The following is a 24,099-nucleotide window of genomic DNA, read 5'->3' on the forward strand; positions in this document are numbered from 1 at the left end:
CTATATAATAATTTATTATGTTAACATATTTGTACATTTCGTTGATATAGTATAAAATCACATATGTATGATTAATATTTAGTGCTTTGTATTCATTAACAGTTTCTTCGTTCCTATAATTATAATTATTGACATAATATATTAACAAAGAATCTAACGATCCCTTGCTCTGTGTCAATGGAACACAGCCCATTTCGAAGGCCAGTCGAATTTTCGTCTGCTAGATAATCTTTGTGACGATCGTACGTCATATCCTTTAGTCATATGATCATTTAAGTAGGCGAAAGGGTTTTGGGTTGTTTGAACTGTGAATTTGTATTTTTCACCTAGAAAACAATATTTTGCATAGTCTGGAGTATTAAAAGACTACTAAAATGATCGGGTGTATGTTTAACATTGATGGTGGCTATTTGGAAGGCCTTTGTAGAGGATTCAAGTGCGGTATTTTGAAGCAATCTGATTACCTAAATCTTGTTCAGTGTGAGACACTTGAAGGTAAGAAAATAATAAAAGTGTTACGATAATTTCGTATCATTTTAGCGTGTATCGTTATAGTTTTTCATTAATAATTTCAATGTTGCATTTCAGACCTAAAACTTCATCTCCAAGGAACCGACTATGGAAGTTTTCTCGCTAATGAACCAAGTCCTCTGCAAGTATCTGTCATTGACGATAAACTCAGGGAGAAACTGGTAATAGAATTTCAACACATGAGGAAACATGCTGTAGAACCTCTATCAACGTTTCTGGATTTTATTACGTAAGTTGTGGTACCTGCTCTTCCAAACTTCAGTGTCTATAATAATTATACAGGCGTTAGATTAGTGTTCCTGATAATGTTTCGTGTTAGACTTTGTAAGTTAATGATGTAGACAGAATGTCAGCTGGTATGAGTTTATTAGGAGACTAGTGTGTTGTGCAGTTGCACTTATATGTAACTAAAATTTATAAACAATAATAATAAAAAAGTTTTCGGAATTGTGGAGTATGTCTAAGAGAACAGCAATCTCAAAGGGTTGAGAGATGCAAGCTTAAGTATTTTGTTATTCATAAGTATAGGTTACACAGATTTATTTATATTAATATGTACAGAGACTTAATGGTAGTTCATAAGGTGTCTGAAAAAATGTGTCATACTGAATTAAGACTTGTTATTGCAGTGATTATGATCAGTACGGTATATTTTGTCTAAAAAGCGTGTTTAACGACCATTTTAATATGTGGCATGGGATTATGAAATCAAATTATGTTCATATGAGGTCTCGCCGTCCTCGTTGAATGATCAAGACATATTATGAAAGTGTTACTGTTTTGTTCTGTAGGTACAGTTACATGATAGACAACATCATCTTGCTGATCACTGGCACACTGCACCACCGGCCGATTTCAGAGCTGATTCCCAAATGTCACCCATTAGGCAGCTTCGAGCAGATGGAAGCCATTCATGTGGCAGCAACCCCTGCAGAGCTGTACAATGCTGTACTCGTTGATACACCATTAGGTACATGGTTTTATTTATTTATTTATTCATTTATTTTTGCAACCTAATCTGCTTATGATGATTGATCAAAACATTTCCGGACTGAATTCTTTTTTCTATGCCTGTAACTGTAATGTTCATTGTCTTTCTGGCAATAAATATAGTGGAGTTCACGTAAGATTATTTCCTAAGAAGCTAATATGGCCGTCTTTTCAATGTGGCCAACTGTTTGCAGTTATCACTAAAGCAGGTATAATGACAGTGCTATTTACTGAAACAATATTAATTTATTTATGATTGGTTGGTCGATTGACTGGTGGACCTAATATTAAAATGTATTTTGTCTGGCAACATGAAATTTATTGCTACTAAACATTTTGTGATTCATGACACCCTAGATCATATATGTAACAGATAACTCCTCGCTACGTTAAAATCAGCAGCACTTTGAAGAGAAGAACCGCCAGGATCGCCACCCGTCTGCCGTAAACTAACACGAGATGGCAGCACAGTCGCTAATTTAAAGAGAGAATTGCGCATAGATGTCACTGTAGCACAAATTACTTAATTTGACACATTGGTCTTGCCGTTCACTCACTACAGAATTGTGTCAGTGATTCTTTCCTTTGTTTGCACGTAAGTACACGGTATCTGTCACAGAAACACTCGGATACAGGGGGGAGAGCCATTAATCCTTCCCATTGAAGGCTTTAAGGAACCAACCTGGACAAATACCCAATGTCCCATCCCTACCTTCCTGTGGTGCAGCTGTTAGTAAGCATAATTTTACGAGCTGAACTAAAGGGAGGGCTACTCATCAATTAGCACTGGTCAGCTTGATGAGTTAATGACTGAATTTGGTATAATTTTCCTCTATTCAATACCTAATTCCCTCTTTACCCTTTCCTATCCAGTCCTCTGACTGAACTCTTACTTTCTTCGACCCTGACGGCATTAGAGCATTCGAGGCCTAGGGGTTCATTTCCCTTTCCTTCCTCCTCTTTCTACTTTTCTGTTCCTAGTGCTGACCTGCTATGGCACTAAAATCGTCCTCCAGTGGCTTAAGGAGGGAAGCTGGTGATCAACAAGATCTCCCAGCTAGGTCCAATGGACCCGTCGACCAACAGCAGGTGTGGTCCTCCAGACATTCTGGGGGTTGTGTGTGAATGAAGTAGCCACCAAAATGTTAAAGTATGGTGTTCACTTAAATCGGCTACAACTTGCCATTTAACCACTCCAATATGAAATGAGTACCATTAAGGTAAAATTATCCGGAGGTAAAATAGTCCCCCAATCGGATCTCCGGGAGGGGACTACTTTAATGGTACAGAATCAACTAAACATCTTACAATGGAATGCTGGTGGTATAACATCAGCCAAGAAGACTGAACTAATTCGGAACACCTCAAAATCTGTGCTTCAGTGGCTGGCCATGATAATATTTTTGAAAAATATTGGAGTGCAGGAGGTCAAATGACTTTATTGTCAAACGCCTGGCATTAGAAAACAACAACAACAACAGATCACATACGCACATGGGGTTTGGATCATGGTAGCTTTTGGTTTTGCACAGCTTGAAGTGGAAGCCATGTATTGCCAGGCATGTGGTCACATGCCTGAGATTGTAGGATGCCCTCTTCCAGTCGTGTGATGTCATCGCATGTGTGGTGTAGAAATCGTCCCAGATCTGGTTCTTCTTGCTTCTTAGCTCCGAGCGTAGTGTCACATATTGTTCTGTTGCCAGTAGTAGCAGCTGGTGGCGCAGGTCCTCTATGTAAAAGGTCTCTCCGGCGAGTTCATAAGCTAGGCGCGATGGGGAAAATTTGGAGATACAGAGTTTCCTTTTCAGGTACAGGCACAGTCGCTAATGCAATTCAAATGGGTATTAGGACGTGACTCCTTATGAAACAACTAGATGGCAGCTTAGTAAACCTGACAAAAGTTGTTAACCTCAAAGCCTATAATCCCGACATATCTGTTACATATATGATCTAGGATGACACCTAACCAAAATAAAAACTATTTTGACTACATGAAATGATTAATACAAACCCCAAAAACCGAAGCCTTCTTTAAAATGTTTGTTGTTTATTTATTTATTACTGTATTATTTATTTATATTATTAATTAATAATTACGTTCAAATTTAAAATAACACTTGCTAGTAACTTTTGTTCATGAACATTGGCAGCATCTTCAAAGAAAAACGATGCTGTGAACATAACAGTTAGAAAGTAACTAGCAGCTGTAGTATTTGTCAGTACTGAAATTCGAAACAAAGTTGGCAGAAGAAAATTCAACCTGATAACTAGAAAATCACTATAATCCACTAGCATATGTAATAATAGGGGGAAAATGGTTAGGTTGGCCTTCTATGCCCAAGGTTGCTGGTTTGATCCCGGTTCAGGTCGATAGCATTTAAATGTGCTTAAATTCGACAGGCTCATGTCAGTAGATTTACTGGCATGTAAAAGAACTCCTGTGGGAAAAAATTCTGGCACACTGGCGATGCTGATATAACCTCGGGAGTTGCGAGCATTGTAAAATAAAACATGATTTAAAAAAAAAAAGATCCGAACTTAAACAGCTATGGTATGCCAGCACTTTTTACTTCAGCAGATGTTCTTTATTCATGGAGGAATTCGCATCCTTACAGAGAGTACAATGTGGTGAGGGATGTATATTAATTCTGTTTACTAAATGTAAAGTCGAACAGTTGAGGCCTGTAGTTAACTGATTTCCTCGTAGATAACTCAGGAATAACATCATCAGTACCAGTTGCAGAAGACACAGCCCTGCAGTATATATTGACTACACCCCAACTCTGGCTACTAGCAACAGGCATCTATAATGAACACCGATCAAAATACCCCTCATTTCTCGTGAAAAACAACAAGTGGATAGACTATAGTGGACTTTATGTTGTCAGCAACCAGCTGGTTACATTAAGAAGATTGATTGATAAGTCAGGAATGATACATTTGTCCTCAAACATTGTTCCATGATTTGTTTGTGCTGTCTTCAATATGCTTTGCTTTACAAGCTTGATGGACTTTGTCTGATCCAGTTTTCGCATTATGAAAAGACGTGCTATGGTTGATGTTAGTTTAATGTTCGTTACTTTGTTACAATATTAATTGTCTTTAGAGACAATTAATATTAGGTACCCTCCACAAAACTGGCTTCATTTATACACCGACAGATCCTTGATCTCCAGAGAACAAGGTGCCGGTGCAGGTGTTACGTTCTGTCTCTTCTGACTTTATAGATCACTTGGATATGGAACAACAAGTTTTGATGGTGAAATCATTGCAATAAGTGAATGTCTCAGGAATCTTCTATGCCACATCAATAAATTTAGGAATGCAGTTATATTGTCAGACTCCAAAGCAGCTATTCTATCAATAGTCTCTAAACACACACCTTCATCTCAAACAGCAGAAATAACTAAAATGCTCTCTCAATTAATATCACTCATTAAAAGTTATTGTATTCCAATGGATACCATCCCATTGTGGAATCCTGGGAAACGAGAATGCGGATGCTTTAGCAAAGAAGGGCAGCACTGCTACATACAGACCTGTTACTAAATCTACGTATTACTCTGTGAAGAGATTTATTAAATCTACATACTTAGACTTCAACAAACAAAATTTGATAACTCAATCCCAAGGGAAAAAATGGAACTCTCTGCATCAAAATCGACAGTTAATTCCCGATTTACCACGAAAATCGTCTGTAGCTGCATTTAGATTGGCAACAGGCCATGATTGTTTGGCCAAACACCTGCATAGAATTGGAATATATTAGTCCCCTAACTGCCCATTGTGCAACTCAAACCAAGAAATGGATTCGGAACACCTCAAAATCTGTGCTTCATTGGCTGGTCATGATAATATCTTTGAAAAATATTGGAGTGCAAGAGATCAAATGACTTTATTGTCAAATGCCTGGCATTAGAAAACAACAACATGTTCGTTACTTTTTTTTTTTTTTTTTTGAAAGAAAATCAGCTGTTTTGTTCCCTGCAATTTGACAATATTTGCGGATATGTCCACTAGATTACAATCTCTAGAGGCCTTGGAGTATTTTTGCTAAGTATGTACTGTATGTCTCTTATTTTATAGTTTTCAGGGTGTATGATTGTGCTTGTAGTCCTATGTTACTATCCGTTTTATCACTTTTTTAATATTGTCAGTATGACTCATTAGTGTTGTCTAAAGGATGTGTTTATTGCCTGTAGTTTTCCGTCATAATGTGTTGCTAGTGGATGGAGTGAAATGAAATTATGATTGGAATATACACAGAAATTCCAGAGTATTCCTTATTCATCCTTAGTGGATAACACTACAGTTTAATTTTTCTTTTAGTAAATTTTACAATCATGGGCGACTAATACTGCACTTGTATTCTTCATACATTTAATAATAGAAGCGTACTAGCATCCTGAATTACATAAAAATACATCACATACCAATTTAAATCATCCTCTTCAAAGTAGTCCCCTTGCAGGGCTAAACACAATTTCCAGTGATTGTGTAGTGTAATATTGAAACATGATCGTAAATAAATTTGATCAAATAATGTAAAGATTTTCATCACAAGTGCCAACTGCTGAAACATAATCTGGCAGGGAATGTCCATGCTTGTAGTGGCAGATTCACCACCAGGAAACGTTTTGATCAATCCTCGTAGGTGTTGCACTGTTCTTTGTGAGCTTGTTTTAATGTGAGACACTGTCTAATTTTTGCACATGTTAATAACGTGATTGTATTGCCTTACAGCTCCTTTCTTCGTTGACTGTATCAGTGAACAGGATCTGGATGAAATGAACATTGAAATCATCCGTAACACTTTGTACAAGGCTTACTTGGAGGCTTTCTTCACCTTCTGCAAGGAGTTGGGAGGCACCACTGCGGATGTGATGTGTGAAATTCTTGCAGTAAGTGATTCTCTAATATTACTCAAGACAGTGTAAGATGTTGTTACTCTTATATATTATTTTTATGTACCGAAGTACATATGATATTTCCATGCAGATATTCTGCGTCATCATACGATGAAAGAGTAATGGAACGGAGAAAAATTCTCTCCGGCGCCGGGATTTGAACCCGGGTTTTCAGCTCTACATGCTGATGCTTTATCCACTAAGCCACACCGGATACCACCCCGGCGTCGGACAGAATCGTCTCAGATTAAGTTCCAACTCTTGGGTTCCCTCTAGTGGCCGCCCTCTGCACTACGTCATAGATGTCTATGAATGTAGGACCGAAGTCCACACATGTGCTGAGGTGCACTTGTTATGAGTGACTAGTTGGCCGGGATCCGACGGAATAAGCGCCGTCTTAAATCACGAAGTGATTTACGCATATCATATATATTTTAATGTACCCAAGTACATATGATATTTCCATGCAGATATTCTGTTTCATCATACGATGAAAGAGTAATGGAATGTAGAAAAATTCTCTCCGGCGCCGGGATTTGAACCCGGGTTTTCAGCTCTACGTGCTGATGCTTTATCCACTTATCCCGTTGGATCCCGGCCAACTAGTCACTCATAACGGAGTGCACCTCAGGACATGTGTGGACTTCAGTCCTACGTTCATAGACATCTATGACGTAGTGCAGAGGGCGGCCACTAGAGGGAACCCAAGAGTTGAAACTTAATCTGAGACGATTCTGTCCGACTCTGGGGTGGTATCCGGTGTGGCTTAGTGGATAAAGCATCAGCGCGTAGAACTGAAAACCCGGGTTCAAATCCCGGCGCCGGAGAGAATTTTTCTCTGTTCCATTACTCTTTTTGATTGTTGTTACTCTTGTTCGAAGTAGATTTCGTATCATTCATATATTTTTTTTAAATAGAACCACATTTGCTAGCGACTTTTCCAGAATAATTAATAAGGCAACATGCAGAGAAGAATTAATACAGGAATTGGGAACTTCAGAGGCAGAAATAATGAACGTGAATGCATACCTTACACTAGGCCTAATGTTTTCACAGTTCAGCTTTAAGATCACGTTACATATGAATATCTGCAGTGTTCAGTCTCTCTTGTTCCAGTTCGAAGCGGACAGGCGTGCTATTATCATCACCATAAACTCATTCGGAACAGAACTTACGAAAGATGACAGAGCTAAACTATATCCTCGGTGTGGGAAGTTGCATCCTGATGGATTGGCAGCACTGGCTCGGGCTGATGACTACGAGCAAGTGAAGGCAGTTGCAGAATACTATGCTGTAAGTCTCCAGATAGGTAGCATTATTTGATCTGGTATTACTTCAGTCCCTTTCTATCCATTTTTTGTTTATTTGCAGGAATACAGTGCTCTGTTTGAAGGGGCTGGCAACAATCCTGGAGAGAAGACCTTGGAAGACAAATTTTTTGAACATGAGGTAAATATTTGTCTTTTCTGGACAGTAATCGTGAGTGAACTCCCAATTTCCACAATGATTTTTTTCACGAATTTCTGCTAATTGAGTCAGAGTTAAAATTTTTGTAGGTATGAAGGAGACTCGTTTTGTAGACACGTTTTTGCAATCGTTATATGTGTCGATTTCTGCTTATTTTCCCTGTTTTTTTTTTTTTTTTTGAAAATGGGTAATTTTTTGTATTGAACGCGGTTTTTTTTTTTTTTTTACAAATGTCACTGAATCGTACATTTATCAATCACTAAATCCCATTATTTTATTTTCGACAATGAAATATTCAAAATAAGTACGAAAATGGGTTTTTCTTCCATGTTTTATCATGTGGAAAGCATGACTGCCCAGCTGTGAAAAATGAAAATCTCTCTCTCACACATGTACAATTCTTGGGTTTGTTACACACTTAAAATCTTACTCATGAAAACTCTCATCCATATGTTTAACTGTCTTATACTTACACAGTGAATAGCTCGTTTATAAGTCGTGTGTAAATTCGTGACTAATAATCACTACATACGTCGTGTATAACTACACAATACACAACTACATCATAGTCTCGTCATTATTTTATTACGAAAGGTAACAGAATAACTGAGATTCTCTATTGCATCTGTTAATGTGCCATGCTAAGTAGCGATAGCACAACGGCCTGATCGATAACCATGTTGTCTTTTGATCAAAGGGTACAGCTACAGCAATATTATTCTAATTATTCTGTGCCCTTTGATTTGTTCTTCTGTGGTTACAAGGCAACAACCATCGTCATAAAATGACAATCGAACGAACAGCTGTTAAAAGGCAGTCATTTTTTTTTTCTCTCTAAATGAGGGGTGTCGTGTCTATAATTAATGTGAAGCAATTCTCAGATATAGCTACATGCTTCTTATACATCCATTGCTTATGCATGGTTTATTAGTAATGTTTTCCGTCCCAGTTCTGTACAAGTGTCGCATAAAAATTATACAAGGTTTATTACTAGGACTGTAACACAATAAGAAGAAATAGGCTATGTAAAAGATATTTACCACATTTTCAGCAAGAGTACGCAACAAAGACTAAAAAATAATTTATTTTGATAGTTCGGCTGTAAGCGGTCTGTCAGTGTAAATATGAACATAGCTTTAATGTTTTTCATATATATTTTTTTTAAACTGGTTATTTTACGACGCTTTATCAACTCCTATGGTTATTTAGCATCTGAATGAGATGAAGGTGTAAATGTCAGTGAAATAAGTGCAGGGTCCAGCACAGAAAGTTACCCAGTATTTGCTCTTAATGGGTTGAGGGAAAATCCCTGAAAATCCTCACCCAGGTAACATGGATAAATATATAATAGGATGCGAAACTTACTGAGTTTCCCGTAACACATACTAGAGGCGCTGTTGTAGAAATTGATCTTGCTGCCATCTGTTTGTGGGAGGGGCGTTATTACATCTAGCAGCGCACCAAGTAGCGAAAAGAGTAATTACTCCATGCATTTAGCAGCGCACCTGGTGACGAAAATGTTAAACTGTGCAGAAAGTATTCCCTCCCATCCTCATCGATATTCAAAACTAACCCAATTTAAAATAAATATTTACAGTTTTATTCCTCACAGCATATTCTACTGAAAATTCTTACCTGAGCCAACAGGAAGATAAAAGAGACGATGTGTTTTACACTACCCGATTAAAATATAACCAGACAGAGACAAAAAATAAAGCAAAAGGTTAGATAATTGGGATTGTATTCTTTTGGTATTTATTGTACAGCGCAATGGAAAAGTCTGCAACTACTGCTTAGATAGTTCAATTTATTATATTACTATTACTTTACAATACATTCAACAACATTATTTTTACAACGTCCATAAACATCACTGTTTAACATACACTGCTTATACACACACGCATCACTTTATGTTCACTTATTAGCAAGTTTCTATCTGCCATCTCGTCTCCTCACTCTCGAGCAATATCTCGAATGGATAAATAGAGAACTCTGGGTAATGTACCCAACACGTAGTTCTAATGTTTACCACTTACGACGTTGGGCGCTGATCATCCTATTTCAGCCCCCTACGGCCAGATGGTGCTGACCACAGTTTCGCATCCTATTATATATTTATCCATGCAGGTAATTTGTCCCAACCAGGATTTGAACTGGACCTGATAGTTCCACGGTCAGGCATGCTAATCATTACTCCACAGCAGTGGACTTTTTGATATTCACGTGACACTTTTCTCCATCTAATATGTTGTTGTTTTCTAATGCCAGGCGTTTGACAATAAAGTCATTTGACCTCTTGCACTCCAATATTTTTCAAAGATATTATCATGACCAGCCACTGAAGCACAGATTTTGAGGTGTTCCGAATCCATTTCTTGGTTTGAGTTGCACAATGGACAGATAGGGGATTGATATATTCCAATTCTATGCAGATGCTTGGCCAAACAATCATGGCCTGTTGCCAATCTAAATGCAGCTACAGACGATTTTCGTGGTAAATCGGGAATTAACTGTGGATTTTGATGCAGAGAGTTCCATTTTTTCCCTTGGGATTGTGTTATCAAATTTTGTTTGTTGAAGTCTAAGTATGTAGATTTAATAAATCTTTTCACAGAGTAATACGTAGATTTAGTAACAGGTCTGTAAGTAGCAGTGCTGCCCTTCTTTGCTAAAGCATCCGCATTCTCGTTTCCCAGGATTCCACAATGGGATGGTATCCATTGGAATATAATTCTTTTATTCAGTGATATTAATTGAGAGAGCATTTTAGTTATTTCTGCTGTTTGAGATGAAGGTGTGTGTTTAGAGACTATTGATAGAATAGCTGCTTTGGAGTCTGACAATATAACTGCATTTTTAAATTTATTGATGTGGCATAGAAGATTCCTGAGACTTTCACTTATTGCAATGATTTCTCCATCAAAACTTGTTGTTCCATACCCAAGAGATCTATAAAGTGAGAAGAGACAGCACGTAACACCTGCAGCCTCTCCATCTAATATGTAACCGATCTCATTAATATCGAGGAAGCCTGTAGGGGAATGAATGTTTTTTAAAGTGATTTCCGTGTTTAAATTCAAATTTTTTCTTCATGGTTTACATGTTTAAATAACGATGTTTTCCACGAATTGGAACAGTTTTATTTACCGACTTTGATGTATTTTATTTACCGTTTTATGGTATCCCTATAGTCCTGTTGCTCTAATTTCTGGCAGTCCATTACGTTTCAGGTCGGCTACATTTAAACGTGTGCGTCTTGCGATTCACTGATGAAGACGTTTTGAAGTTCCTAAGGCTCGCTAATACTTAATATAATCGCCCGCCATTTTGGCTCTTTCGTTGGCATTTGCAGAAAGCACACGAGGACGTTATTTGCCACTCAATTATTTGCTGAATTACAGTGCGTTTGATTTATATCATAGGAGGTACGATATAATGTTTAACGGTGCGGCAAATAGATTCCTCATATGGTAGCTGCGTAATGAAAAAACAAAAATGGTGAACGATACTACCTACTTAGACTTTATAGAGCCTTCACTTCCTAAGACATAAGCAAAGAGGAGGAGTCACGCCGGGAATAACAGCGACGTGACTATAGTAATAATTTATTCTCTTTTATTCCTATTTTAATTACATTTATGTGAATATAAAGGTGATCTTTGGTTTGGAAGTCACAGAGTGTAAACAGGTTTTTGAAACTTTATTCAGGTGCTGAGATGTATATGTGCCTATAAATCTCTGTCCCCAATAAATTCACTTATGCTTGAATTACTTTTAACAAGTTTAAAAACATTTATTACTCATAAAGGAGTTTTACATAGCATATTTACAATTCATTAATTTGGAAACTGAACCGTGAAGACGTCTTAAATATTATGACTATTGTTGAACACTGTTGAACGAAAGTATAGGGTATTTACACTTCAGAGGTGTTATAGATAAATCCAGTTAAATTTATATGGAAGATTTCTTAACAGAACCAGTAACACACATGCCATCAGTTTCCTCAAGTCATCTCAGTGATTGAAGAATCTCTTTCAGTCTCTCAAGTCTTTATGAAACTGATCTGTGATTATTATCAGGGAACGAAGTTTTAGATACTAAAAGCTAATATTCGAACTAGCTATTAAACGAGCAAGCAGTACCCCTACTCTGGTATAAGTAATGCCACTAAGTTTGAAAGTGTTGGTTCAGGGTGCGCCATAGGAAGCTGGTCTACGCTACACCCGCAGTGGGATGAGATGATAATGGATGCCTCAGGGAAACTGGAGCTCCCAGAGAAAACCCCTGTGTCACTGAACCATGGACATGTCCAACACAAGTTATAAATCAGGGACACCGGGGTTCGAACCTGGGTCCACAGGGTTATAAGTCCAGTGTTGTAGGCACTAGACCACCATGGTGGCTGCGTTTCAAATGTAGATTCAAATTAATGCTCTGAACCGTTGTTTACAAAAAGCAAGTGTGCTTCACTAGATTCATTGTCTGGTCTGTGTGCAAGCCTGAAGTTGTTTACATCTGGAACTTTCTTACGTGCAATGTACGTCAACAGAGTGGAGATAATGCTGTACTTATCTGTTTTCTACTAGAAGTAACGAATCATCTGTGATCTTGCATTAGTATGGGAAATTGTAGCCTTGGTAATCAAATTCACATATCTGTGTAGATCTGTTATCATTGTAATCTCTACACTTGATAAAGCATTGTTTATGGATGGAGATATGACGTATTAAGTTATTTATCTTGTTTATTTATTTATTTATTTATTTATTTATGTTTTTGGGAATGAGACTATTCAGTGGGTAGTATGCTGATGTACAGAGAGGGGACACATTTCTGGGATCGCTGACTTTGATGATTCTGTTTTTGATAGATGTGAATTATGTAATTTCTTCTCTCACTGCCCCCCTCTTAATGGCGGGTATTTAATGGTTTGTCCTTCACCCATATGGAGCCAGTTGTGTAGGCCAATTTACTGACAGAGTCACCCAGGGTGTGCCATAGGAGGCTGGTCTACTCTACACCTGTGATGAGATGATGATGGAGATGACACTGTTATTGCTTTAGAAACAGCGAAACATTTCGTAACGCACCATGATGTAACTGAACAAGTTACGAAAGAGAGCACGGTTTATTCCTTAGGAGTAAACAGTCCAAAATATCAGAGTTTTTTTTTTTTTTTTTTGTAAAATAATCACATGTTATTAAATGATCACACGGGAAGAACAATGTAAGTCAATGTCGTAAAATCTTCTGAATTGAAGTTTGTAACATATCAGGCAGTTTTGGCTCTAAGCAATTAAGATTTTCTACAAATAATCTTACCTTCTTCAAGATTATGTATTATAAATTTGAGTGCTGTATTATAGACTCAAACATGGCTTAACTGTGTTTGAAGTTATAATGTTCTCTTGTGAAAATTTCACCAAATTAACTTAACTCGTTCTCTCCATATAGTTTTCAAATGCTTTTTCAGATGTTATTAAAAATGTTATTTCAGTTATATGTTTTTCTCGTGCGTTTTTTTTTTCTTCAAACTCCCATAAAACCATATAAATAAAGTTTTTCTGTATAGCATATGGCCCAAAATTGATCATCCTTGTAGTCGTTGGTCCTCCAAATAAAAATGTTTGGGCACCCCTGCTCTAGGGAACTAATTATTTTTTTCTTAAATGCAGGTTCCTCAAAGAAGGGCTAAGAGTAGAGATTATAGCATCCTCAGGTCATTAACTACATTATACAGGGTCTCTGAGAATGAATGCTGAGATTTCATGAGTTTGCTGTGAAATAGATGTTATAGGTCATTTGTTATCTTGTGAAACCAAATGCAAGCGTGTGCTGTAGGATATGGTAAGAACCTTATGGTGAGGGCAAGTGAGCTGGCTAGCTATGAGTAGAAGCATAGCGAGGGAGGGAAGCTTCTCAGTCCACTTTCTTCTTCCTCTGACACGCAGTTAGGTTTCACAAGATAACAAATGGCCTAGTGTAATGCATTGAAAGTGCGTTTTTTAAATCCAGTAATTCATTCCGAACAACATTAGTAAGTTTTAACTCATTCTGAACAGCATCAGTAAGTTTTAACTCATTCTGAACAACATGCGTAAGTTATAACTCATTCCGAACAACATTAGTAAGTTTTAACTCATTCTGAACAACAACAGTAAGTTTTAACTCATTCCAAACAACATTAGTAAGTTTTAACTCTTTCCGAAGAGCATGAGTAAGTTTTAAACAACATTAGTAAGTTTTAACTCATTCCGAACAATATTAGTAAGTTTTAATTAACTTCAAACAACATTAGTAAGTTTCAATATGTGCACCATTAACAGCACAACACACATCATAACGATATTGAGTTTATCTACACTTTGGCAAGAATGTCTGTAGTAACGCTTGCAAATGCTTGTCCTACTCTTTCCTTGAGGACGACAAAATTGGGAATGTTTTCACTGTGAACCTTATTTTATGGCTTCTTCCATCTTTCCTACATAAAGCTGATGCTCTTTTTTCGATCCAGTTTGGAAATGATCCTAAATATAAGTTTTACCGATACTAGTTGGACTCAAGCCTCTCTCCCAATTAAATTTGGTGGTGTGGGCATTCAGAAACTTTCTGACGTTTGTATACCTGCTTTTCTTTCTTCTGCCTTTGGAGTTTTCCATTGTATCAAATCGCTCTGTCCTTTATACAGTGATGCAGCTGAAATCTGTCATGTGCGTGATACTCTGACTAGTTGGTATACTTCCTCACAAACCACTCATCCTCCTGCCCATCCTGAATTTCAAAAGCAGTGGGACGTTATCTTTTCCCAAAAAATTTTAGATAAACTCCTTTCTTTCAAATCCGAACAAGACATTGCACGTCTCCTAGCTCTTCAAGAGAGTGAGTCTGGAGCTTGGTTACACGCATTACTTTCTAATTCGAAATTTTCTCGGGATTCCAGCCAGGTCATAAGTTGGTGATCCACTGACGTTTCGAGGATGTTCATCTTCCTCATCTTCAGGGTTAAATGATATCTGACGGTACCCAGCTCCTTAATTTATAGTGCCAGAGGGAGTCAGCCGAGGAGCTGTGCGCCGATTGGCTGTTATTAGTGCGGACCGTGGCGAGAACGCGGCCGATGTGTCGTCTTGCTTTGTGCTTTCCGGCTGAATGACCTTGGGTCTCACAGTGGGCTCGGCAGACGAGTTCTCATGTGTCCTCTGCTGATAACAGCCCGTCGTCCAGGCGGTGAGAAATTTAATAGCCGGTGCCCATGCCGCGCTTAGTTGGAGGCCCGAGTCCCGGTTCAGGTTACTGCGTTCCGCCGCTATGGCCAATAGCCCGCACACTTTACCAGGACCTCGGTGTTATTGAAATTAGCCATATGGCTTTTTTCAATGCAATGTTCAGCCAATCCGGATTTTTCGGGCTCTCACCGCCCGGACGACGGGCTGTCATCAGCGGAGGACACATGAGAACTCGTCCGCCGAGCTCACCGTGAGACCCAAGGTCATTCAGCCGGAAAGCACAAAGCAAGACGACACGTCGGCCGCGTTCTCGCCGCGGTCCGCACTAATGACAGCCAATCGGCGCACAGCTCCTCGGCTGACTCCCTCTGGCACTATAAATTAAGGAGCTGGGTACCCTCAGTTATCATTTAACCCTGAAGATGAGGAAGATGAACATCCTCGAAATGTCAGTGGATCACCAACTTATGACCTGGCTGGAAGCCTGAGAAAATTTCGAATTATCACGTCGCCAGGAAAGCTTCAGTAGTTATTGCATTACTTTCTCCTCACATCGGCACTCTAATAGATAGTACATCCTTTAAAATCGCAATAGCTTTACGCCTTGGGTGTAAACTCTGCCAGCCACACCAATGTATTTGCGGAGGAATTGCTGATATTTACGGCCATCATGCACTCAGCTGTGCGAGGAGCAAGGGTCGCATTCCCAGACATACATCACTCAATGATATCATTAAAAGATCTCTTCTTGTGGCATCCCGTCTCTTTTGGAACCACCAGGTAATAGTCTCGCAGATGGTAAACGGCCTGATGGTCTCACCTTAATTCCATGGTCTAGAGGAAAATCTTTAATTTGGGACTTCACTTGCGTTGACACTCTAGCTCCATCTCACTTACTGAATACCTCCAGACGCACAGCATCTGCTGCTGAATTAGCCGTGAAGAAGAAAGTCAATAAATATGCTCATCTTTTAGACAATTATATCTTTGTCCCCTTTGCTGTGGAGACCTTCGGTCCTTGGAGTCGTGACACTGAAGTTCTGGTTATCTCAAATCGGCCAAATTTTGATCTCCATTACTGGTGATCACTGTTGCACTACTTATTTGCGTCAACGCTTAAGTATTGCTATTCAACGTGGAAATGCAATGAGCGTTTTGGGTACTCCTTCAGAGTCCAGCCCTTTGAACGAACTTTTTCTCCTGTAAAATTTATTATTTCTATGTAAATGTTTATATTTAGTTTTTATATATGTGTATATTGTAACGGTGAAAATATTGTTAATCAAATAATTTTTTTTTTTTCATAAGTGTATATTATTTTTGGGAAAAAATATATTATTATATTTTAGATATAATCCCAGATTTTCCTTACTGTGGAGCCTGTTACAATAGAAGGCATGAACTTCCAGTAAATAAGAAAACTTACATAACTGGTCTTATTTTTTCTCTCATCCTCATAGTGAGTAAGGTTAATGATATGCAGGTCATACAGATAAGATTGTTTCCGTGTCAGAGGTGTTCTACTTATATATAAATATGCAAATTGCAGGATGATGTCGTGTTCGTTGGATTACTCATCTTAACACACGAATGTTGTAATTTTTATAGTATTTTGTTCGTGGTATTTGTTTTATTTGATATGCTTATACATATCAGTAAATATACAGTAGAAGCTCGGTTATCCGTCGTAATGAAGGGGAAGAGAGGAAAGGCTAAACGAAAAAGATGGATAATCTGTTCTGTTTCTTATCTTATTTTTTATTTATTTAAAGACGTCTGTCAGTACTTTCTGAACTTTTACTTCCAGGATTTTTTTTATCTCCATTCTAACTTCTCTGAAGTAAAACAGTGTCCGGGAATGAAGTGTTTTTTTTCACTAAAAATTTCATTAGGGTTTTTGCTTATTCAAGTGCAGCTTGTAGTGGAACACGTGATTGAGAGATCATAGGATAATCCGATGGTCGGTTAATCGAGAGATGGATAATCGAGGTTCTACTGTATTGCTATTTCTTACACCCCTCCTTCAGCTGTTAGTTTACTTGTACAACATTTTTTTTTTTTTTTTTTTTTTTAAATTCTGAATGGAACACTTGCTATGAAGAGTAATTTTGTCATTTGGTTTTCTAAGCGACATTACTGTTACTGTTCTAGCAGATAAAATAATTGGAACCCCAGTAACTTTTTAGTACTTCCAAATTTTCTTAATTTAATTTCAAGTACTTCATATTTCATAATTTTTAATGTCTTTTGAGTTCTATAAGTTAGTATTGAAAGGAATCGTCTATATTGTATATTTTCTGTGTTTTTTTGTCCACTAACAAAGGGATACTGCTAATGGGAAGAGCGATACTTTAAAAGTTGTGTGTCATCAGGTCTCTACACTGTTCATCATTTACCAAATGTAGGGATAATCAAACAAATGATGTAGAACAGTACGTCTTGTATCAAAAGGCAAAAGGAAGTAAGCCCCAAGACATAGATATTTAGGATGAAAGAGTAATGGAATGGAGAAAAATTCTCTCCGTTCCATTACTCTTTCATCGTATGATGACGCAGAATATCTGCATGGAAATATCATATGTACTTCGGTACATTATAATATAGATATTTAGGTTATGGTTGATTCATATATATGGTGTAGGATTTTATGGGTGAATAGTTGCGTATATTTTTCGATATTATATGTAATATTACTATGATGTACCGAAGTACATATGATTTCAGTGCAGGAATTCTGCTTTACATAAAGCGTCAGCACGTAGAGCTGAAAACCCGGGTTCAAGTCCCGGTGCCGGAGGGAGTTTTTCTTTGTTTTACCCATTCTTCTTCAGTTACATATAAGTTGTAAAGTTGATCATTATCTCACCGTATCTCAAAATGGAGATTTTGGACTTAACTCTTTCTGGCTTCTAAGATAAGATGTGTGAGGACCTTGGTTCAAATCTCCGTAATTCCACCGTTTTATTTTTAGGTCCACTGCTGTGGAGTAGTGGTCAGTATGCTTGACTACGAAATTACAGGACCCTGGATCGAATTCCAGTTGGGGCAAGTTGTCTGGTTGAGGTTTTCTGTGGAGTTTTACCTGAACCCACTAAGTGCAAATGCTGAGTTACTTTCGATATCAGACTACAGACACATTTCGCCATCATTATCACTTTCATCTTTAATCATCCTGCTAAATTCTTACTTCCATATTCATAAGTCATCCTACATACAGGACTAACAGAATCCGACATCAGGAATGTCCCAAGTTCAGAACAGGATTCTTTATCATATCGAAAAAAGTAGGCAGAAGCACAAATGGTTACATGTCAGTGTACAGCATAAAAAATATTATATTATTTTAAAAACAGTTTTGACACCATTATATTGATACACCTTTTATTGAATTTCACTTCAATTTTTAAGTACATTTCTTAATCTATGGGTCTTAAAGTGAGAAATGTTCTGATGTGAAATTAAATAAAAGGTGTATTAATACAATACAGTAATCTAAAAAAATAAGCAATAGAAAGAAAGTAAGAAACACGGAAGACTCTCACACATACTGGTACGAATGTATATCATTGTTTGTTATGCAATTTGATTCTGGGCAAATGACCTGGAGCTGCTGCAACTAGTGGTTAGTCATGAAACCTGACCGTACCATTTTAAAAAGTTCCTACTACCACGACCACTGCCACATTACTTTTGTGGTGAATTTTGCATGTTATAATATGATGAACACTTGGGTGTCAAGTTGTTTATCAATGCAACCTCCTATGGCGCACCCTGGGCAACGACTCTGTCGGTAAATTGGTCTACACAACTGACTTCATATGGGAGAATGACGAACAGTAAGGTATCCGCCATTCGTAAAAGAAAAAATGCAGATTTCGAGTTCTGAATTGGTACGAGATTGTTGAGAGATGGTGTTTATGTATGAAAGTATTTTTTTTTCCCCCTGAAAGATATATGAGGGTCATTTCATAAGTCATGACAACTATATTATACTAGCCAATAAAGCTGCAGGAATAGAAATTCATTATATGCGATTGAAGATCACTGGAATGTGCTTCGCAATGCTATAGTCCCGTCACTCTAATTTCCAGCAGCCAATCGCGTTGCAGGTCGGCTACATTTAAACGTGTGCATCTTGTGATTCGCTTATGAAGACATTCATTTGTTAGGGCTCGATAAATACTTAATATAATCGCCCGCCATTTTGCCTCTTTCGTTGGCATTAGCAGAAAGCACACGAAGACGTTATTTGCTGTTCAATTATTTGCTGAATTACATTGCGTTTGATTTATTATCAAAGGAGCTACGACATGGTAATGTTTAACGGTGTGGCAAATAGATTCCTCATATGGTAGCTCGGGAACGAAAGAACAAAAATGGCGAACGATACTACCTACCTAGACTTTATAGAGCCTTCACTTCCTAAGACGTAAGCAAAGAGGCGGAGTCACGCTGGAAATAACAGCGTCGCGACTATAGTACCAAATTGGATCCGGGTACAGGAGACGATGGGTAAGGAAAATTGAAAGATGCATAAATAGAAATCATTGTTTTAATTATGCACAAAAGGAAGCAAATTACATTACTCATAGCTCCTTCTTCTTATTTGGTATTACAGCCCAAGTGGGCCTTAACCTCCTCTATGGCTCTCTATCCATCGCCAACTCCCTCCAATTCCTTATTCCTAATCTATTCACATCCACTCGTACACAGTTCCACCATCTTGATCTCAGTCTTCCTCTTAACCTGGCTAGATAGGGTCTGATCCTATATCCGCTCCTCTTAGGCTTCTTATATCCTTTACAGCTGAACTATGTCTTCTATCCGTCAATATATGGTCTATCTAGTTTGATATTTGGCCATTTGGGGAGCGCCATGTCTCTTTATGTATGTTTTTGTGTGGAAACCATGTTCCACCAACTGTTAAATCTCATCCGATTGCGAATTCTACCATTTTCTTCCCATTATCGTTTGTTGCATCATGTAAACTATGTTGTACACATGCTGGAGCTAAAAAGGCTTCTTTGCCAACCTTGGCATTAAAATCACCTAAAACTACTGGGTGTTCAGTTCAAAATGTGTCATGGCTTGCTGTATGCCGTCATGTGGCTAGCCGATGAGCCTAGAGAATTCAATCTTCCTACACTTCCGCAAAGGTGTATAACCTATGAGGCAGAGAAGTTGCCTAGCAAGTACGGCGTTCATTCTGAAGAGTACATACCGATACGTACAGTAACGCCGGCAGTGGCAGGAATGTGAACTGTTTGGAAATACATACTGTCGGGATATGGGGAGAGGGTTAAGACGATTACTTATGTATTTGTTGACATTAACTTCGACGGTCAACATGGACACGGAGCATTTGATTTGTGTTGTGGAATGTTACCGTATGCAACCGATGATAACAAATACCCTGCGTACGACTTGCCGGCACAAAACACAGTTCGAAAGAGGTTATGGTAGCACATAGACCATACAGACCGCCATCTGTTGCTACGACGTTCAAGTTATACCGTACACGTTCTCAAGTTCAGATTGAAGAATGCCTTAAATAATAGGCAACTTCTCTAACATATAAGCTGAAACTCGCTTCAAATCGGTGACCCAACAACAGTGACATCATGACACACTTTAAAATGAACACCCAGTATTTTCATGTCGTGTTTAGGAGTACTGTCAAATACATTCTCTAGTTGATTGTAAAATATCTCCTTAGTTTCATTGCTCATAGCTAACACCCTACAAAATAATCCCCCAATGATGATGTAGGTGTTGAATACCATCGACTGTGTGCAATTCATCTATGTGTACCACCTCTCTTCAATTCCTTCTCGTAGCTCAGAATGACACTGAAGAGCATTTCTGCCACGAAGAACTGCAATTTTCACATATGACCGCTGTTCAACTTCACTTACATCCATCTTGGAGCACAGCTCTAGCATTACTAACTTTTGCGTGTGCTGTCAACTAGTCATCAATGCACACAGATGCAATCTGATTCATCTCATACGGTGTACAGCAGGTTTTCAAACATATATACTGAACTAACCACATTTTCGGTTATTCGGAAGATATAACATAGTTGCCATGACTTATGAAATGATCCTCATACTTTGCTGCATATTGTGTGAGCTGTGGAAGGAAAAGAAGTGGTGCATTACTTTGGGATAAATCTTGTATGGTGTGACTTTATGAACTCCCGAGTTTCACATAAGAACTGGAACTCCTATGTGTTACAGGTCCGACTGAACGTGAATGCGTTCCTGCAGCAGTTCCATTTTGGTGTGTTTTACTCATACCTGAAGCTGAAGGAGCAGGAGTGCCGCAACATTGTCTGGATCTCTGAATGTGTCGCCCAGAAGCACAGAGCCAAGATTGACAATTACATACCCATCTTTTGAGTTCACTTCATTGTGACGGGATGTCCCATACTGCCAACCCCTATATCAGAGGGCAGCAACCCGAAATTCATTTTTATATCATTCCTTATGATTTTGGGAAAAAAATCGACGCAGTTGTAAGTGTAAACGTTGCCCAGTAGCAATTCAGCATTCCAGTATTACTGAAATTTGGTGGATGGGAAAAGTGTGTTATTTTTACAGTCGTGTTTGTTAGTGTCCCAGTAATGATTCTGTATCCAATTTGCACTATTTCTGCTTACCGAAAAAAAAGAAAACATTGAAATTCGGGGTTTACTATTTTGTCTGTAGATAGAGATAGAAGTAGCAGGAGACATAGTGATACCCCACTATTTTTTTTCTTGTCATGCCCACTATTTCTCTGCACTATTATTGGTTTAGGGGCAACAAGCTGTTGATCATGTTTCATACATCGTCTGTTGCGATAATGTCACTGTGGGCTGCAGGTACATTCCCACTTCAAATTCTGTAAAATCCTCTACATCTGGCTCTCGTGTAAGAAATGTCTTTAATTTGACAATTGAAAATAATAGAGAATGCATAGCTGTAGTTTGAGAACTAGCGATATTTCCTTCTATACACTCACCATTTCTGGCTAGTTCAAGTATGTTATAGGTTATTAATTTTTCATACGTGTTTGAGGCAAATTAAAAAAAAAAAAGTCGATTGTGGCATCCATAGTACAATATAGGGAGTTGCAGAATTGTTTCTTGATGCAAAACCATAAGCAGAGTTGGGTAAGTTACTTTTTAAAAGTGCAGCTACAGCTATGAACACACAGTTACTTTCAACAAAATTATCAGGGATTGGACGTTATTCTCGAGTCACGTGACTGCAGTTATTCTCTTTGCTACACATAAAATTTTCAAGTAAAAGTATATAAATTAAATCTAATTGACAAGATGTGACCACAGTATCTATAAGAATCATATATGCACGACTATTTAAATTTATTTCATAGCAGACTCTATTGTTGCGCAGAGTATGACCGAGTGACCAGCTGGGGGGAGGGGGGAGACAGTGAAAATATAGTTGCTGCAACAAACTGAGTGGATATGAGAAGGCCTAATTACTTTCTCTGAGATACTTAAAACAAAATTTGTTACAAGAGACAAAAATAATATTTTCGTTACTTCATTACTAATAAAAGTAACTTTGTTAAGTTATCATTTATTTAAATAACAGCGCCATTACTGAGCGTCACTTTGAAAAGCAGATGGATTTAACATGTGTTCCAGCAGCTTTCTGTGAAATTTTTCTCATGCTTTCCATGAAAATTACCTGATAAACACAAATATTCGCTGTTTGAGACTATACTTCACATTAGAACATAACAATCATCATGCATAGTGCTACAGCCCGGATCGGGCCTCGGCTTCCTTAAGAATTCTTCTCCATCGGTCTCGATCTTTAGCCACCGTCCACCAGTTCTTCACTCCAAGCCACTTAATGTCGTCCATAACACAGTCCATCCATCGTAGCTTTGGCCTTCCAACTCTTCTTCCTCCAGCAATTCCATATTCCATCACCTTCCTAGGTATTTCACATTCATCCATTCTCTTAACATGCCCTGCCCATCTCAGACGAGCAATCTTAATGGATGTTATTATATCGGGAGACTCATAAAGCTGGTATAATTCGTTGTTACATCTTATTTTCCAAGTTTCACCATCCCTTACAGGTCCAAAAATCCTTCGCAATATAGAACATAACAATGACTACTATTCATTTAGAACATAATAATGACTACTATTCATTTGTTCTTCTAAGCAGTTCTCACATGTGATGATGCTGTAGCTGATTAAGAGTGGAATGCTTGCAGATTGAAATTATATTGTCTCAAGTTCTCTGACATCTGTATATTTCGTACTTTCATATTTAATTTGTTATCAAACATAGTACATGCAGTAGGCAAAGAAAACTTAGATTAAAAAACATATTATATTACGAGGCGTATCAGAAAGTAAGTTTCCCCAGGGCCATTTAGAGGAAGAGAAAACAATTTCATGGAAATATTTATTGGAACAGATACAGAAATTTTCAACATATTCCCCACCAGAATTGAAACATTCGTCATACAGTAGGATCAACTATTAAATACGAGAAAAATTCGTACCGGCACTGGGAATCTAACCCAGGACCTCTCAGCTGAGCGCTCTTAGTAACTGAGCCATGCCGGGACACGATCCACGGCGCCGGCCGAACCAATGTTATTTTACAGCCGTACTGCCTGCACTTGAGACGATACACGTCATGTATGCAGGAGCGCATATTTAAATGACTTTGTGGCCATATTCAACATCAGTTTCATGACATCTGCTAACAGTTAATACATCAAATATTCGTATGTATGAGGTCTCGCCCACCTCATTGATTATTACACAACTAATATGAATTAGTCAATTGTATTATTACTATTAAATACGAGAAAAATTCGTACCGGCACCGGAAAGCTGAGAGGTCCTGGGTTCGATTCCCGGTGCCGGTACGAATTTTTCTCGTATTTAATAGTAATAATACAATAGACTAATTCATATTAGTCGTGTAACATTC

The 24,099-nt window shown here is 38.1% G+C and overlaps 1 protein-coding gene and 1 non-coding gene across 2 annotated transcripts; one reads left to right on the forward strand and one right to left on the reverse strand.

Annotated features, from left to right (window-relative positions):
- The first annotated feature begins 185 nt into the window (after positions 1 to 185).
- On the forward strand, positions 186 to 23,496 carry VhaAC39-1 (V-type proton ATPase subunit VhaAC39-1). The gene is made up of 7 exons (XM_069842479.1): positions 186 to 495; positions 589 to 760; positions 1,323 to 1,501; positions 6,265 to 6,422; positions 7,545 to 7,721; positions 7,800 to 7,877; positions 21,367 to 23,496. Exons 1-7 carry the CDS (start codon positions 375 to 377, stop codon positions 21,526 to 21,528), a joined length of 1,047 nt encoding a protein of 348 aa, XP_069698580.1. The 5' UTR covers positions 186 to 374; the 3' UTR covers positions 21,529 to 23,496.
- Positions 6,571 to 6,642, reverse strand: TRNAY-GUA (transfer RNA tyrosine (anticodon GUA)). The gene has a single exon. It is a non-coding gene; the product is annotated as a tRNA-Tyr (tRNA).
- Positions 23,497 to 24,099: the final 603 nt, after the last annotated feature.

Source organism: Periplaneta americana, chromosome 12 (assembly GCF_040183065.1).
Source record: "Periplaneta americana isolate PAMFEO1 chromosome 12, P.americana_PAMFEO1_priV1, whole genome shotgun sequence".
Classification (NCBI taxonomy): Eukaryota; Metazoa; Arthropoda; class Insecta; order Blattodea; family Blattidae; genus Periplaneta; species Periplaneta americana.

What these genes read in the sequence shown, in the direction of transcription:
- VhaAC39-1 (XM_069842479.1), top strand. Translation starts at nt 375, where the DNA reads ATGATCGGGTGTATGTTTAACATTGATGGTGGCTATTTGGAAGGCCTT. An exon ending in TCAGTGTGAGACACTTGAAG is followed by an intron (nt 496 to 588) that starts GTAAGAAAATAA and finishes GTTGCATTTCAG; the next exon opens with ACCTAAAACTTCATCTCCAA. An exon ending in ACTCGTTGATACACCATTAG is followed by an intron (nt 1,502 to 6,264) that starts GTACATGGTTTT and finishes ATTGCCTTACAG; the next exon opens with CTCCTTTCTTCGTTGACTGT.